This window comes from Typopeltis vanoorti, chromosome 23, assembly GCF_054136105.1.
Source record: "Typopeltis vanoorti isolate ZY-2024b chromosome 23, IOZ_Tvanoo_1.0, whole genome shotgun sequence".
Lineage (NCBI taxonomy): Eukaryota > Metazoa > Arthropoda > Arachnida > Uropygi > Thelyphonidae > Typopeltis > Typopeltis vanoorti.
Genome location: NC_143571.1, coordinates 36113487 through 36132221, shown reverse-complemented (window position 1 = coordinate 36132221; position 18735 = coordinate 36113487). Strand labels below are relative to the sequence as shown.

At 35.0% G+C, this 18735-nt stretch overlaps 1 protein-coding gene across 1 annotated transcript in view; it reads left to right on the top strand.

Annotated features, from left to right (window-relative positions):
• mgl (low-density lipoprotein receptor-related protein megalin) overlaps positions 1-18735 on the top strand; it is an 890817-nt gene that overhangs the window by 362979 nt on the left and 509103 nt on the right. The window contains exons 36-38 of the mRNA XM_090412774.1: positions 2150-2324; positions 9279-9504; positions 13770-13994. Coding sequence (XP_090268900.1) covers positions 2150-2324; positions 9279-9504; positions 13770-13994 — 626 coding nt within the window. The remainder of the gene's footprint in view (positions 1-2149; positions 2325-9278; positions 9505-13769; positions 13995-18735) is intronic.

The following is an 18735-nucleotide window of genomic DNA, read 5'->3' as shown; positions in this document are numbered from 1 at the left end:
GACTTTGCTGTTTAACTTGTATGTTAATGTTATTTGTAGATGATGCAAAGTTGAGAAGGATTTTGAGGATAAGAACAGCAAAAGTTCTCTTGCAAAGCTACAGAACTTAAATAGACTGGGTGAATGAACAAACTAGTCAAGTTACGAATTCACTTTTGCAAAGTGTAAGGTTGTAAAATTTGGGAAGCAAAGATTTGATGCAGAGTTTAGGATTGGTAGGAAGTGATGGGGATGAGGGATCTCGACATGATTGTGAATTTAGCAAAATTCAGGGACATTTTGCTAAAATTGTGAGGGCAGCACAGTGGATTATGACAATGATGCAGAGGACTCTGATGTGCAGAAGTAAGGATGTCATGATTCCATTGTATAAGGCTTTGATCAAACTGCATATGGACTAATTTATACAGATTTGGTTACATGATTTTCAAAAGGATGAAGAGATGTTGGAAAAGGTTCCAGAGACAATTAACTAAGGTTGTTTCTTATTTTTGGAATGTAGATTCAAAACCACTTGGCCAACCAGCTGGCCTGGTTGGCCAAATTTGTCTCCTTTATTTATGATTTTGCAATGGTATCAAAGAACTACATAGCACACTGCTGCTCTGATGAGGATGTAGTTGTACAAAGCAATGATCACACATCTCATGGTTTGTGGGGATTATAGTTGATCATCTGGTTTTCATTGTGATGAGTCAAATCTGGAGAAAATTCAGAGAAATATCAGTCTAATATTTATATTGATTAAAGCAATATCAGGCTGAAATGTTGATTGTAATAAGAGTCTAAAGCAATAGCACTTGAAGAGTTTATTTGATTGGCAGAAAAAAAGGGATTTTACAGGATTAATCTTTTCTCAGCAACAGCCTCTTGTTTGTTGCCTCTTTCTCTTTCCTTCCACTCTATATGTAAATTGGAGGGTGTCATGAATGCTAAGAATGTGGTGTGTGTGTGTGTGTGTGTGTGTGTGTGTGTGTGTGTGTGTGTGTGTGTGTGTGTGTGTGTGTGTGTGTGTGTGTGTGCGTGCGTGCGTGCGTGCACGTGCGCACACAAGTTTGAGATTCAGTATATAAAAATTTGTTATTGGTTGAATAAGAACTCTTGTAATAGGCTATTGAAAGTATGAAGTTTTGTTAATAATAAGAAGAATAAATATTATTTAAATTAAGGGGATATTAAATCCCACATTGTTTTAAAACCGAATAAGTTTTAAGAAACTCAAAGATTGGAATCAGAGAGTTTCGTGCCAAATATAGTATAATAAACTATAAAAGTATCGACGATTACTAGCGTGAGCTAATGCAAGTCGTCCTAGTACATAGTATAAACTCTGGTAACTCGCAGCAAAGGTGGTAAAGTTCTGATCGCTATTCTTGGTATTTTCCATAATGTAAAACACATTTCCTAGGAAATGTATGCTGTTACTACATTATGGTGGGAGGTCACTACCCAGACCGGCTTCAGCCTTTATTGAAGTTTCATCAGTGAGTAGCTAGACCAAATTAATACCAAAGGGTATAGCAAAAAGAACTTATATACTCTGCTATACGAGTTGTCAAAAAGGTGCACCCATTAAACATTTAAATAATGTTTATATCACTGAAATGAAGCCTATCAGCTCTTTATATTTAAGTAGAAGAATAAAGTATAAATACTCATGTTGTGTCCATTGGTTTGTCACAGCCAATGGAAGAACATGAAACAAAGCAGAACATAGAACACTCAAATGTTAATCTAATTTGATAACATTTTAGTGGTAAATTCCGTCTCCTTAGCCTTCTTGATCTCCTGCTACATGCATTCTCTAATTTATCTCTAGATAGGAGATAAAAACCCTTTCTGCCTCCATAGGATGTGAACCACTCACTTTTAGTTGAAAAACCATTTTTCAGTAGAAATGGAAAACGTTCCTTTTATCCTAAACAGGAGCCAAGAGATCCCCTAATTGGACATGACCAATGCTATCAGTTGTTTTATGAAGCCTTTGCTGTGAGGATTGTCAATCAAATGGTGTTCTTTCTTAGCTGTAACTATGATACATGTATTTATTTACAATTAATATTAATATGATTATTTAATAATAAACTTTAAATGAGATTTAGTTAAATTTTTTTTTGTTATTGTTGAACTCTCTTTTTATTTTAATTAGGAACTTGTTCTGGTTAGATGAAGGAGGAGTTGGAGTTCCCCAAAAAGTAGCACGAGTAAACCTTGATGGAAGCAATCCACTTGTTCTAATAAAAGATGGACTGCATCATTTGGAAGTTTTAACGATCGACCTTTCAAGTAAACGTCTTTATTGGACTCAAAGTTTCGAGGGCAAGGTAGGAATGATAGGGATATTCCATAAATAATAAGCATCACTATGGATATTGTTATGTATTACATAATTTTGTAGTTTATTAATGATTTTATTTTGTTAAATACTATTATTAGTAGTAATAATAAAACATCAAAATGACTTAAAATTACTTGGAAAGAAACACCTTCAGATGAATTTTAATACAACATTGACAGCAATGTGCAAACAGTACTCATTCATGACACTGTACCATTAGTCAGCAACCCAACCAATTTGCATGCTGTCAAAACCATTTACTGTTGACCATCCATTTATCTAATTAGCATATAATTTTCTGCATTGAACATCCTTCTTCTACTCTGCTGTTGTCAAGAAATAGTACTTCATAATTTCCAATTCATCAAACATGAAAGATGAAGTATGACTCAAACTCACAGATGGGGCAACATAACTTCATTTGCTTTTTATTTGATTAAAGGTATTATTTTATTTCTGAGGAGATCATAATTGGAATTTGAATTGAATTAACTATTACACAAATATTTCAAGAAATACTTCACTGGGTGCTATTTCTTAAATAGGGTTATAAACATCATCATCTTTACTATCAGATACTGACAATCCAGATTTTTCCTGAATCCAGCTTGCTTTCTTACCTAAGTTTCTCCACAATTTTTCATAGTCGCTTTTCAAGTGTGCCTTCATAAATCTTACCTGAAATATTCAGTAGTAAAATTCTTCTGGAATGCTCATATTCACTTTTATTCCCTTTTCTTATAGATGGGTATTATGAGTGCTCTACTCCAATCATCTGGAATTCTGACCATGCCTTCTGAATTATTCAGTACAGTTACTGTAAAACTTTTAAATGCATATTTGAGGATTTATGGTGGAATATCAGCCTTTCTACATTTCAGGTTTTTTTTTTTATTTGGCTTTTTTTTCCCCTATCTCAGGTATTGATATGCACTCTTTTTTACATTCTTGTCGTGTATTTTCTACTTCTGTTCTCTCACTACTTATCTTATGGAATAATTTTTGAAAGCAGTACTTCAGAAATCCTCTGTAATGTATTTTTTACCATTGTTCTCTCTCTCTCTCAACTTATCTTGTTTAATAATTTTTGAAAGTAAAACTCTAGAAATCCAGGATATCTTTATCTTCAGTAATTTCTTTATCATATCTGATTCTTTGATTCCTTTATGTTTTCATATGACTTTTATAACTAGTTTGGTGCATAGCTTAAGTTTCTTTCATTTTCCTCTATATTCTCTGAGGGCATCTGCTGACTTAATTCTTTAGAACGTTTGATATGCTTTTTTTTTTCTATTCTTTTCTTTTTTAGAACTATCTCTTTAACTTCCTGAGCCCATTCATGACCTTGGAATTTTTCTATTTTTATTGACATTTTGCCATATTCCTTACAATCTGAACTGATTGATGTTTCTACAGAGTTTGCCATTCAGTCTTTAAGATTTCGATTTTGTTTTACAAACTCTCATTTTTTTCTATAATGATATTTGTATTTTTCAATACAGTTCACTTCTGAGTGCTACTTGCTTTTTTCTTTTTAATTCTTTTTTTTTTTTTAATAACCTTGAATATGATATTCATTTTCATACTGAAAACTACGTGGTAGTCACTTCCTATTTCAATTCTCCATTTACTCTTATACGATGTACCAGCCTGAAGATATCACTGTCAATAATAACAGAATCAATAAGACATTTCTTGTGTTTGGGGTGTTCTCACCTTGCAATTTGTGTCCACCTTTATGTTAGAATGGTATTAATAGCAACTATTAGTCCTTGTCCTGAACTGAAATCCAACAGGTCCTTGTCATTATTATTAGCCTTGCTTTCTTTTCCTCCAGATTTTCACAGCATGTTTATTTGTCTGATATTCATTTCTTCTCTGCTTCAGAAAAGGGGGTTTTTGAAAAGGAGGTTTCACAGTGCTTAGTGATAAGTTGCACATTTATTGTCAAGAAGCAAAGTTATTTTTTGGCAATATGAAGATTTATATTTAGTTATACACTACTTTGTAAAAATCAATGGACATCCCATGAGCAAGGTGCATTGGGTCATGTATAGCGAGTCACGTGTTTGTCATTCATCATCATCAATTTCCTGATATGTACCCACAAGCAATGTTCAGGTTACTATGACAGCACTACATGAATAAGTTTACATTATTATCAATCTCCTATCACAATTTTCCTCCAAATCAATAACTTGTGGGCATTTCAGTATTGTCATATCTAACATTTCATGCTTCTAAGGCTCTTGTCAACGAATCAATCCACCTAGACCTTGGTCTTTCTCTGTGTCTCTTTTCTGTCATTTTGGCATCAAACACCTGTTTTGCTAACCTTTCTTCATCCATTCTATTTAAGTGGCCAAACCTCAGATTTTGAATTATTGCCAACTGAGCTAAGGTTATGAGGCCAGTGTAATTACATCTCTTATTCATCCTATGTTATGTACAATGAATACCTTCCTGGTATGTGAGGAAAAATCTTACCACCTATATATGTGATGACATAAGTATTATTATCATCTGACCGCCATTGAGTAAGAGACTCATTGTGGGAGGGACACACTATTGTACACAATGCTCAACTACCCATTCCTTAAACTGATTCAATGTATCTACATTCACAACACACTCAGGCAATGCATTCCACTCACCAACCACTTTCCATGCAAAGAACCTTCTCCTCACTCCTCTGCTCACACCTTCCTTATACAATTACAACAATGGCCTCTTGTTCAACCCTCCTCTCCCATTCTATGAAAAATCTCTTCCATGTCAACCTGATAACAACTCCTGACTACCTTATATGTCTCAACCATATTCCCTCCCTCTTCTTCCTCCTATTCACAAGGCTCTGCAACTTACATTCTCTGAATCTGTCCTCGTACTCCACATTCCAAAGACCACTGACCACCTTTGTGAATCTTTTCTGAACCCGTTCCTCGTCACCATGAAAACCCTGCAAACCAAATCTGTGCACAATAATCCATATGAGGCCTGATCAAGGCATTATAACCTTTCTATTTCTGCATGTCAGGGTCCTCTGCATCATTGTCATTATCCACTGTGACGTCTTCACAACATGTGCAACGTGGCCCCTGAATTTCAGGTCCTTGTCCACCATCACTCCTAGATCTCTCATCGCCTCTATTTTTATTAAAGTTTCCCCACCAAGTGTATATTTTGCATCTCATTGTTGCTTATCAAATCTCAAAACTTTACCCTTTGCAACATTGAACTGAGAATTCCACTTACCTGCCCATTCATGCAATCTATTCAAGTCCTCTTGTAAGGCCATAACATCTGCTTGACTCTGCATTGCTCTGCCCCAAGTTTTGCATCATCTGCAAACAGCTGCATATCACTAGTTAAACCCATCAAAATATCATTAATATACAAACTGAACAACAAGAATAGTCCCAAAACTGACCCCTGCAGTACACCACTGGTGACCTTTCTCTTTCGGGATACCGCACCCCCTTATACAACTTTCTAATACCTATACGATAGCCAGTCACTGATCCAGCTCAGAAGTCTGTTATCCAATCCCATGGTTTCAATTTACAGATTGTCATGTGACAGTCTATCAAAAGCGTTTGCAAAATCCAAGTACACCACTATGTATGCATTTCCAATGTCCAAGGTATTTCTCACCCTGTTATAGCACATAAGTAAGTTAGTGAAACATGATCTTCCCTTAACAAACCAATGCTGATAACAACAGTGAATACTGCTGTTATCAACCCATTTCTGTATCCTACTTCTCACCAATCTCTCCAATACCTTCACCACAGCTCCAAATACACATATTGCCCTCTAATTTGAAGCTACTCTACAGACCACCTTTATGCAGTGGAACCATTTTACCATCCTTCCACTCCCTTGGAACCTATACTGTTACAAGACTTTTGTTAAACAGGCATGCCATTGCTACTACCAGTTCTCTGGAACATTCCCTTAAGATACACATATGTGGTGATATGTCATCAAATCCTATCGCCTTATTGGCATCAAGTTTTTTTTTCCTCATATACCTTCTCCTCACTCACAATTAAGCCATCCTCTCCTACGTCCTCTACACTTAAGTTCCTCATCATTCTACCCTGATCAGGATGAAACACCCTTATAAATTGATCACCGAATATCTCAATAATATTTTCTGCAGCCATTACCATTCTACCATTTTCATCCATTAATATCATCTTACCATGATCATTCTTCCTTATACTTGCCACATATTTTAAAAAACTCTCTAAGATTTTTCTTTGCCTGATTTACCAACCAAGTCACTCTCGTAGCTTGTTCTTTATATTCTTCATGTAACTGATTATTACCATTATTCATTTTGTACTGCCTCCAAAGTACCTTATTTTTCCAGATTTCATGCTTAAGTTTTTCCTCATTCATGCATTTTACACTTACCTTATTGAGCCTTTTTGCCTTCGGAATACATTCACACATTGATGCTGTTATGTATTTCTTCGTCAGTTTCCAAGCAGCATTTATTTCCTTTCCACTCAACTCCTCATTCCATACTACAGCTCCAAGATTTTCTCCTTAGCTTGTCATAATCACCAGCCTTATAATTTCACATATATCCTTCCCTTACAAAAGCCTGAATATGGCTAGCCACAACCCAGGTGATCACTTCACGATCACTCTCACCAACTGGAGGAAACTGTGAAATCCCACTCACAATTACATCCTCTGATGAAATGATCAGATCTGAAACTCTCGATCCTCATGTGCCCTCCTTTACATGCTGCCTGAGATAGTTATCTCTCAAGAATTCGAGAAATTCATTTTCCTTATTCCCAAATGCTGTCTCTTCATTCCAGTCTTATTCCACCATAATTAAAATCACCCATAATAATTATTCTTCCTTTGTTCACTAATCCAAGTTATGTATATATTTCTTCATCACCACCCTTCACATTTCCAGGCCTCTAGCAATATCCAACTAAATATGTCTTCCTGTCAACCTCCACGTTACACCAGACTGCCTCATAACGATTGCTACTATTTCCCTCTTTCATGTCCACCTTATGTGGACATAATTCCCCAGCTATCATTAGCAGTGCTCCCTCTCCCTTCCAGTCCTTTCTATCCTTGCAAAAAATACCGTATCCTTCGTTTCTATTCCTGTTAGGATATCAACTTCATTCAACCACATTTCACTTATTGTAATGATTTTGGGGCAAATAAACTCAATCAGTGAAACCATTTTATTTCCCCTATTTCTTATACTTCTGACATTTGGAAACAAACACAGTAATGCATTTTTAGGCCTATAACCAATCCTATCAAAGCCACTTGTTGGTTGTGATTTCTCCTCCACACCTGCCCAATTACCTTTATCTCCACTAACCTTGTATATCTGCTCTGTCTCGACTTCTCTACCCCATATTGTAATATACTTTATCTTCATACACACACACACACACACACACACACACACACACACACACACACACACACACACACACACACACACACACACACATGTTCACTACTGCCATTTTCACAATCCACATTCCTTATGCAATGTCTCCCTGTCCAAACTGCCCCCCCCCCCCCATTTTCCCTATTCCTCTTGCATTCCTATTCTCTCTTCATCTCTCACACTACTCATATTTTCATTTCCAAGCATTGTTGTCTCTTCAATAGCACTCTCCTAATTTTTCACTTCATCTCTTGCTTCTGATTTCTTGCATGTATCACATACTGTACTTCCACACACTGTGCTTCTATCCAACAACACATTCTCTCCAGTGCACTCACTACAAAGCCATTCAAATGCAATCCATCATGCCTGTATAATTTCATTCTTCCCTCAAACACATGCTGTACATCCACAAACTGTACTCCCTTCTCCTCACACATCTTCACTAGCATACCATCTTGATTTTGGCTCTGCATTGCAACTCATCATTGTCATACCTTGGCAACACACTAACACCTTTTACCACTGTGCTGTTATCTTTCACTCTTCTCAGTAACCTTCTGATATTTACCCTCACATGCTCCTTATGTCCACTTAGATCATTAGTCCTCACAATCACCACCAACCCTCTTTCTCATTTCTTGCTCATGTACAATGCCTGAGTTATCTTATTCATTCTTCCTCCTGGATAGCAGACCTTATGGACTAACTAATCCTCTAACTATGGAATCTCCATATATTGCTATCCTAGAATCACTCATCACCTCTTTTACTCTTTTTTCTTTCATTCTATTTTCTTGCACACTTTCATTAGTTGCCACTAAATGTGTAACATCAATCTTTAAAGGTACCTGTGGCATAATTAATGCACAGATACCTGATGATGTACTGTTACTTTCAGTACGAAATATTTGTACCTTTAATTCATTAAAGTTTATTACTGTTGGTTAAGTTATTAACATCACTCCACATATTCCTCATTTCATTTTTCATTTTCAATAACTGTTTCATCAAATCTTGCATTCTGAGAATTTCACTTTCTGTCACTCCCACAGTCTCACTACCTCTCTTTCTGCCACACCTTCCTTTCCTCATTTATACTTTCTTTTGCTCCTTTCTCACTAACTTTTTCTTCCATACTCTTGCATTCATTTATTCCCTCAGTTTCATTTCTGTTTCTTTTATTTACTCCATCTTTTATCTTTTCAGTTTGTTTCACATTCATTGCCTAATAATATATCTAATATATATTATTAGATATATATATATTAATATATATTATTAGATATATATATATTAATATATATTATTAGATATATATATATTAATATATATTATTGCCTAATAATATATCTAATAATATAACATGGTCTAATAATATATCGTACTTTCTACAAATAGTAATATGTTTATTTTATAATTTTGAATAACTACTCCTATTAATCATCTCTTAAGAATATTTGTTTTGTTTTGTTTTTTATTTAAAAAAAAAAACAGATTGAAAGCATTACATCAGAAGGAAAGGACAGACGTGTCATTGTTTCTTCAAATTCTGGCTTATCAAAACCTCAAGGATTAGGTGTTTATAACAGTCGTTTGTATTATCTTGATTCAGTATATGAAAAGATAGTTCGCATCAATTTACCTGATGGAACAAATCCAGTAATCTTGGAAGACAATGCTTCTGGCCTAACAACAATGAAAGTGTACAGTAAAAGGCCTGGTAAGTTTATGTATATATATATATATATATATAAATATGTGTGTGTGTGTGTGTGTGTGTGTGTGTGTGTGTGTGTGTGTGTGTGTGTGTGTGTGTGTGTGTGTGTGTGTGTATGCGTGTGTGAATCACACTCACAAAAGGTAATAAATAAATCTATCGTACATTAGTACCAAAAGCTCACTGTGGAGCAAAACAGGAACCTTTCTTGTCAAGCCACTTCAAGTAAGCAGATTGGTTAACTTATAACAGATGATGCAGTTCATCCCCCATCTGATAATTATATCATTGGATTGCTGTTACTTGTGGATAAGATTCTCTACCATAGATAGCACCAATTTAACCTCAAGAAATTAGAAAGAAATGTTTAGAAAAAAAAATATTACATATTTTGCCGGTTTTCTTCCACATGAAAGAAAGAGATGGGAGTGAATTGTTTATTGACTACTCAACTAGTTTTGGGAAAATTATTGTGCTTCACATCATCAGGAGAAATAAGTGAATAAACTAAAAAGCAGGTTTTAACAGAACATACATAATGAAATATTTGAAAACAGGATTAACAATAGAAAGTGCATTTGTTATGAAGTTGTTTGCTGATGCGTTGTCAGCTACGAACTACTGGTAACCACATGCATGTTATGAATTAGAGAAGACCAGACTTGATGCAAAATCATCATCTTGTTTTTATTACACTGTTGAGGATATTTTATCATTTTAGCTGATTCCTTAAATAGTCTTGAGATAAATCTGTAATCTATGTGGAACATTTTAGTTTGTTGCCATAATACTTAATGTTTGGTTTCAGTTGTATATGCTGCCAATCCTGATTTAGGTTTCCTTTCATTCTCATCCTTTAGATTGGCTTACTTTTCCCAGCCTGCCTGTCTGTCTGCCCTATGTAGTGCACACTGTTTGATCTTGTAGATACCAGGTTTATCGGGAGGTGGATGAGGAGGTTTCAGGAGACTAGAGATCTTACTGAAGGGATAGAAGGCAATCTTTATATTTTGTTGGCATTGTATTCTTGATATTTTATCTGTGACTGACTGTATATAGGGAAGAATCACAGTTCCTCTGAAGTCTTGTTTTTCATGTTCATCTGTCTTCGAGGTTGATGTGCAATTTTGTTAACCAATGCATACTGTTGCAACCACTTTTTGGTAGGATGGTACTGAGGATATTAAGCTCTTGGTTTCTTTTATCTATATTGGTGGAGATTCCATAAGTTCTATCATGTAGGGAAAAAAATAATGTCTTTTTCACAAGGTGGTGATGAGATGCAGCATGCAAGTATTATGCATTGTATGTTGGCTTTGTATACACTGAGAAATTCAGTGTGTTTTGCTGGGATAATTCTATAAGTCTATTATTATTATTACTATTATTATCGTTATTATTATTAGGAGAGAGCGAGAGACCTACAGGGAGTCAGGGATTCATCGAGGAAGGCCACATACTACATGTACCAGCTATCATACTTATTCTTGAATTCAGTCATACTGCTTGCACTCACAACATCCAATAACAAACCATTCCAATCATGCACCATCCTATGAGAGAAAAATCTAGCACTCCCCCCCCCCCTTCTTAGTGGCATTCATTCTTAGCTTCCAGAGATGCCCTCTTGTCCTTTTTCCACCCTCCATAAAATGAAAATTTCCATCAACTGAAATCCTGTATGACCCTTTCAGAAGTTTCTAAGTCTCAATCATATCTCATCTCTTTCTCCTGCTTTCTAGTGTCCTGCAGGACACTAGCAAACAAGTGAAAGAGATGTGATATGATTGAGATTAATCAATCTGTCTTTATAACCAGTATTCCACGATCCTGATATCAATTTAACACTCTCCTTTGCACTCTCTCCAATATATATATCAGAATCACAACGGAAACCAGGAGACCAGATCTGTGTACAATAATCCAAGTGAGGTCTTATCAAGGGCTTGTAAAGAGGTAAAATGATATCTTTACGTGTGAACATTCATTTCAGCATTGCAATTATCTATTGAATTGTATTTGTAATCTTTACTACATGGTCCTTGAACTTCAACTTCCTATCTACTAACACTCCAAGATCCCTAGCCTCATCAGTTTCTTCAAGCATAATCCCACCAATATAATACGACCCATTGGATATCTAACCATGCCAAAATGAATGACTTTACATTTACTGACATCCATTTTCCCATGCCCACAATTCCAGCCTATTCAAATCATTCTACAAGTACTGCATATCAGTAGCATTCCTGATTACCATACCTATCTTTGCATCATCAGCAAATAGCTGTATGTCGCTTGCCAAATCCTTTCCAATATCATTAATGTACACATTGAATAACAATGGACCAAGCACTGATCCTTGTGGTACACCACTGGTTACCTTAAATCTTGCAAATTCACATCCCCCCGTATACCACTTTTTGATATCTGTCAGTCAGCCATCCTCTTATCCACACTGATATTTTATAATCTAAACCCATATTCTCTATTATGCAACAGTCTACCATGCTGTATTCTGTCAAAAAGCCTTAACAAAATCCAAAAGTATCATGTCATATCTGTTTCCCTTGTCTAGTTCACTGGTAACATTGTTATAAAATGTGAGCGAGTTGCTAAAACATGATCTTCCCCTTAGTAAACCCATGTTGCTCATTACAAAGTAGAGATTCACTGTCAACCCATTTCTGAATGCAGGCCATAACCAATTTTTCCAAAATCTTCACCACCTCTCCTGAGATACTAACTGGTCGATAGTTGGATACGTCGGTCTTTGCATCATCCTTGTGCAATGGAATTACCATACATTCTTTCCACTTCTGCGAAATCTTCCCTGTTCTGAAACTCATATTAAACAGCCTGGTCAAAGGAATAGCCAGTTCAGCTGAACACTCTTTTATCACACATGCTGATATTCTATCAATTCCTATTTCTGAATTCTTATTCAGTTTGTGCAACAGCTCTAATACCTCATCCTCATACTCCTGACATTCTTCATCCAGTGAAGAGTTAGCATCGAGCTCAATGTTGCATACACCAGATTGATAGCTTTTAACAAAAAGGGCGTTCATTAGTGGAACAACCTCTTCTGCATCTGTTACCTTCATGCCACCTGCATTTAGAAGAGTTATTCTTTCATATTCGTTCTTTCTTTTACTTGCAGTATATCGATAGAATTCTTGTGGACTGTCTTTAGCATGCAGATCCAGTTTCTTTTCATACTTAGACTTTGCATTCTGTATAACATTTGTGACCATTCTAGCCTGCTGCATATAATTTTCATAACGGACATTGTCCTTATGCAAACAGTATACATTCAGCAGACTCCAACTGCTGAATATATGTAGGGGATGGTGATGGCATTTCTAAAATCCTTCTGAGGAGATGGCCAGAGAATGGGGGGGGAACTAATTATTTTAAATTTTAATTCTGTAATTAAAATTTAAAATAATTTTTAAATTTTTTGCGTTCACCTTGTTTAAAACACTAAACAAGGTGAACGCAAGACAGTGTTCAAACCAATTTTGAATTATGGATATGGGAACTGAGTTAGAAATAAAACATTTGATCAAAAACCACGGATATAAGAGTTCTGAGAAAGATTAGGGGAGTGAACAGATGGCATCAATGGCAGTATCATATTGAAATGTGGATATTAGGAATTCTATCAACTAGTCCATGGAAAGTTAATAGCTACTAATGTCATTGCTCTCAATACTGAAGGCAGTTGCCATCAGGCATTTGCATCAGCCTTAGGAGCTGATGTTCAATTTTAAATACTACATATCCTGTATTATTATATCTTATATTTATTTGTTCCTGACAAATGTTTGGATAAATATTGGCATGGAAAGTTTTATTGTTAAACTGTTAAGCCATTATTAAATTAAATTTTACATTAAATTAAACATTAAATTATCTTTAAAAATGAAGTTGCATTTTTATACATCTTATTACTATTGGTGATGTTTATTTTTATTATCAACAAATTAAACCAGTGTGTAGTAATCTGTCCATTTATATGACCACAGTAGGACAGTTGGATGTTTCTGATAATTGAAGGGTTGGATAAATGAAGGTATGATTACATGCTGTACCAAAAGTCATTTGACATACAAGGGTCAGTTAATTGAACTTTTTGAAAGTCAGATAAACAGTAGATTAGTGTAATTAATAAATGGTAAACTGCTATTTGAAAAATAATTTTTGTGCTAATATTATTTGAATTTTAAAAGGTACCATTTTTTCTTCTCTCGTATTTAATTTAGCACTTGAAAATCATCCTTGTCGAACAACTAATGGTAACTGCCAGCAGTTGTGTGTTCCTTCTTCAAAAACTGAACGCAGATGTCTTTGTGGAACAGGCTTTAGTACTGAGGGAGAAACTGGTTGTAAACCATATTCAGTGTTTGCTGTGGTATCTGAGTTAGACAAAGCACGAGCTTTCAGTTTAGAAGATCATAGCGAAGCTATGATTCCCATTGCTGGACAAGGTAAAATTTTTAATCTTGCTTCTAATAAATACCAACTTTCTGTTGCTAAAATACTGTAAGAGAATGAAACAAATTACTGAAATATGGCCAAAAATTTATTATAAGAAAATTAAGAAAGTATACAAGATAAACAAAGTTTAATTTTTAAAAAGGGGGATGGAATATATCAATATGAACATCTCAACAGGAACATTGAGAAAAATTAAATTTTATAATTTAAATTTTTAAATTAATTTTAAAGTTAAACAAATGAAATTACAAAAAAAAATTGATTCAAATAGCATTCTAGTATTTTAGATGTGACCTTGCTTTCTGCTTTAAAACAGTAAATTGGTAATTTTTGTTTGGGTAAGTTTCATCTTTCATAAATTGTAGTAGAAGCTCATTGTTCAGCAAAAGGGATGACCAAACAATTCATCTACTCTTACATATTTTACTACTACTAGATGGCACATATTTCCTCCCAGACTGTCCTGTGGTTGGAAAGACCTACTGAATTCTGTCTGGGGCTGTGAAGAACTTTTATAAAGGCTTTTTACTGAAGATAAGTTAACTTGTCTGACATGGAGGAGGTATGGTGTTTTTCCTGTCCTCATAGCCTTTGTTACTTTGGCACCAATTCCAGATAGCCCAGACCAGAAAATATGTCAAGAATGACACTGCTACAAATTGCTTTCTGAGTTTGTCAATAATCACCAGCTTTGTAGTTCCACATACATTCTCCCTTCTTAATTGAAACTTCCACTTTCCAGATCAAGACTGTTTGATGATTCTACAGAATGGGATGCAAAGTGGTTACATTGAATATGGACAAATTCTCTAATGCTGTCACTAGATCCAGTACTCTCTAACTTCCATCATGTGCTATTTTAGGTATCTCTCAATAGCTGCATAAATTCCATTTCCTTCTCTCCCTGTGTTCCCATTGATGCTTCCAATAGCTAATTTAGTATGCATGTCATCCATATCTCCTTGTTTCCCCCCCTCCCTCCCCCACACACCTCAAGCCTATAACAGCAACTATGTCCTATTGGCTTTTATCTCACACCAAATAGCTTTGAACGTACTGCCCCTTTTGACATTACCTTTCTGCCAAACTTTTACTTTGCAGTTCTTTTCTGTTGTCATATACAAAATCCTTCACTGAATCATCATCTCTCTATCCTCCCTGAACATACAGTATCCCTTACATTCTGGCCCACACAGAAGAAAGTATTCTTCTGTTAACCATGTCTCACTGATGCATATTATTTTTGACCAATTAAAGCTAACCATTACAAGAACTCCTCACTTTATTCAAGATACTTCCATAAGTAGTATACATGCATTGTGCATATATGCTGATTTCCATAAATTAAGGAACATACAGAAAAATTGCAATAACTCAGAGGGAAAAGAAAAAAAAAAACATATGAAAGTCAGGTACATTATATAAAAAGTGACTCTGAGCCTGGTTATCATATACAGAAATAAGTGGCACTGTCAGCAGTTATTGATTGAGCAGAAAACAAATGATTTGTGTAAAGCAAATTTTTATATATTTTTTCCTATACTGTAAATATATATATATGTATATGTATATATATCGAATGGACAACAGCAGACTACCAAAAATATTATATAGATACAAAATGAAGGGAAAAAGAAGAATCAGAAAACCAAAAGAGATGGCATGAGACTGGAACAGGTCAACTGGCCTAAAATCCATGTTAGGAAGAAGAAGAAGAATATATATATATATATATATATATCTATCTAAATGGTAGATTACTGTGTGTGCGTGCGTGCGGGTGTGTGCATGCATGCATGCACAGTAATCTATGATTTAACTGACTACGTCACAATTTTCTTTGCACCAGACCATCTTTGCTTATTCTATTATTTGTTTATATATTTCATTTCCCATCTTTTCTATATCCAAATAATTGAACTGTGTCACTAGGTCTGTATGTTCTTCTCCAGTTATACACGATATTTTTTGTTTGCCTCTACATTTTCCATTATAGAAATTAATGGAATATATTTTAAATAATTGAAATATATAACTATAGAATTACACATATGCCATAGTAATAACTTTTTTATTATGTAAATATTTCGTCTTATGTATCATAAAACATCATCAGTACTAGTAGGTGCTGATGATGTTTTATGATACATAAGACAAAATATTTACATAATAAAAAAATTATTTACTGTGTGGCATACATGTTATTCTATAGTTATGGATACCCCAGAGGTTTCACTATATATATATATATATAAAGGTACACAAAGAAAACTACCCACTGAGACCTATAGTAGATAGCATTGACTCATCCACCTATAGGTTATCAAAATATCTTGCATCATCCATAAAAGCTTTTTCAGGAAAATCTTCTTCTCATATAAAAAACTCAACAGACTTTGTCTCTAAAATATAGAATATAGAACTCAAGTCTTCTGACATCATGGTGAGCTTCAATGTAGTAGCCCTCTTTACAAAAATTCCGATGCAAGAAGTTCTCCATATTTTAAGTAACAAGATTTCAAAGAAGATGTTTTCTCTGCTATCTCATTGCATTAACTCTGGCTACTTTGAATTTGAAGGTAAACTTTACAAACAGGATAAAGGATTAGCAATGGGCAGCCCCCCCCTCTCCAATACTAGCGAATATCTTTTTTGAAGACTTTGAACAAAAGGCAATCTCTTCTTCTAATTTTAAGCCAAAAATTTGGCTTAGATATGTGGATGACATTTTCCTCATCTGGGAACACGGTATTGAGAATCTTCGCACTTTTCTCAATCACTTAAACAACTTCCATCAAGACATCAAATTAACCATGGAGATGGAAGAAAATGGATCTCTATGTTTCCTGGACGTTAAACTTACTAAAACACCTGAGTCCATAAAAATCTCCATCTTTAGAAAACATACCATCACTATCTGGCACAGAAGATGGGTATCATCTCAACTCTAGCATATCGTACTAGGTCTGTACTGTCAGATGAAGAGGAACTAAAAAATGAGCTACAACATCTTAAAAGGACCTTCAAAAACAATGGCTATTCTTCAAAAAGTATCAATAAACAGCTATACCACTGTCAACAAAACAATGTAGCAATGCAGGATGACCATCAACAAAGCAACGTAGAAATACAGGACGACCCCAAAGGCTATATCTCCTTGCCATACATCAGCACGTTCTCCAAGAAATTGAGTAGAATTTTAAGAAAGTTTAACATAAAAACGTGCTTCTCTACTCTTCCCAAACTAAGATCAAGTTTAAGCAATCACAAACAAGCTCACAACCATTTAGAATTCCCAGGCGTGTACAAAATCGCATGTGACTGCGGGAAACCATACTATGACCAAACAGAAAAGTCCATCCTCCTACGTCTCGAGGAACACCAAAGAGACATCACTTACAAAAGAACTAGAGCTAGTGCCCTCTCAAGCCATGTCCTGTTTTCGGTTAACACAAATAATGAAGGCCGCCAACATGAGATAAACTGGACAACAACTTCAAACCTGCACATATGCGACGATGAGGTAGAACGCTGCATAATCAAGTCTAAAGAGATTGTCATGGACCCTGTTCATTTAAACAGTAACTCAGCTATAATTTGCCTGACTCTTTTAGCTCTGCTGTCAGATATTGGCGCACTCGTGAAATCACACACACACAGGTTTCTAGCAATAGAACTTTAACACGGACTGTAGCTCCAGTTCAAAATAACTGTAGTTTATAGTCGATTTTATAATTTATAGTTTTATAGTGACTCAATGTTTCTTTACAGTGTTTTATTTTTATTGGCTTTGTATGTTCTATCACACCTGAAGAAGTCGGCCACCCCGATGAAACATGTTGCGTATTTTAATAAATTTCATTTAAGTATAAAGAGCTAAAAAGCTTCATTTTGGCAATGAAAACATTACTTAAATTAAGGGGATATTAAATCCCACATAGTTTTAAGAGTATATAAGTTCTTTTCGCTATACACTTTGGTATTAGGTCTAGCTACTCACTGATGAAGCCTCAAAAAAGGCTGAAACCGGTCTGGGTAGTGACCTCCCTCCATAATGTAATAACAGCATACATTTCCTAGGAAATGTGTTTTTACATTATGGAAAATACCTAAGAATAGCGATCAGACCTTTACTCACCTTTGCAACGAGTCGTCTGGTATTGTACTACGTACTAGGATCACTTGCATTGGCTAACGCTAGTGTCGCCGATACTTTATAGTTTACTATAGTCGGCAAGAAACTCTCTGATTCCAATCTTTGAGTTTCTTATTCGGTTTTAAAACTATGTGGGATTTAATATCCCCTTAATTTAAGTAATAAATTTCATTATTTATTGTAATTCTCGGATCTCAGTCAGTATATAAAAAGCATGAATATATATATATAATGGAAATATATGTGATTCTTATACCAGATCATTTATTTAATTTAGGTATAGTCTTGACAGCATAAGATAGAAAATTTATTCGAGATGATAATATTCACCTTCACAGACACTAGAAAGTTTAATGGAATACCTCTTTTATTTATTTATTTTTTTACTGGAATGAGGATATCACTAGAAATGAACTAAGTATTAGTTTAATGACTCCAATATTTCATCACTGTTACAGAGACATCATAGGAATACAATATAAGAATTGTAACTTGTACAGAAGCAACTCCAAAACAAGGTACTTGATGAGACCAAAAGCTTGAAGTCTTAGGTGAGGCATTCTCTGTGGTGTCGC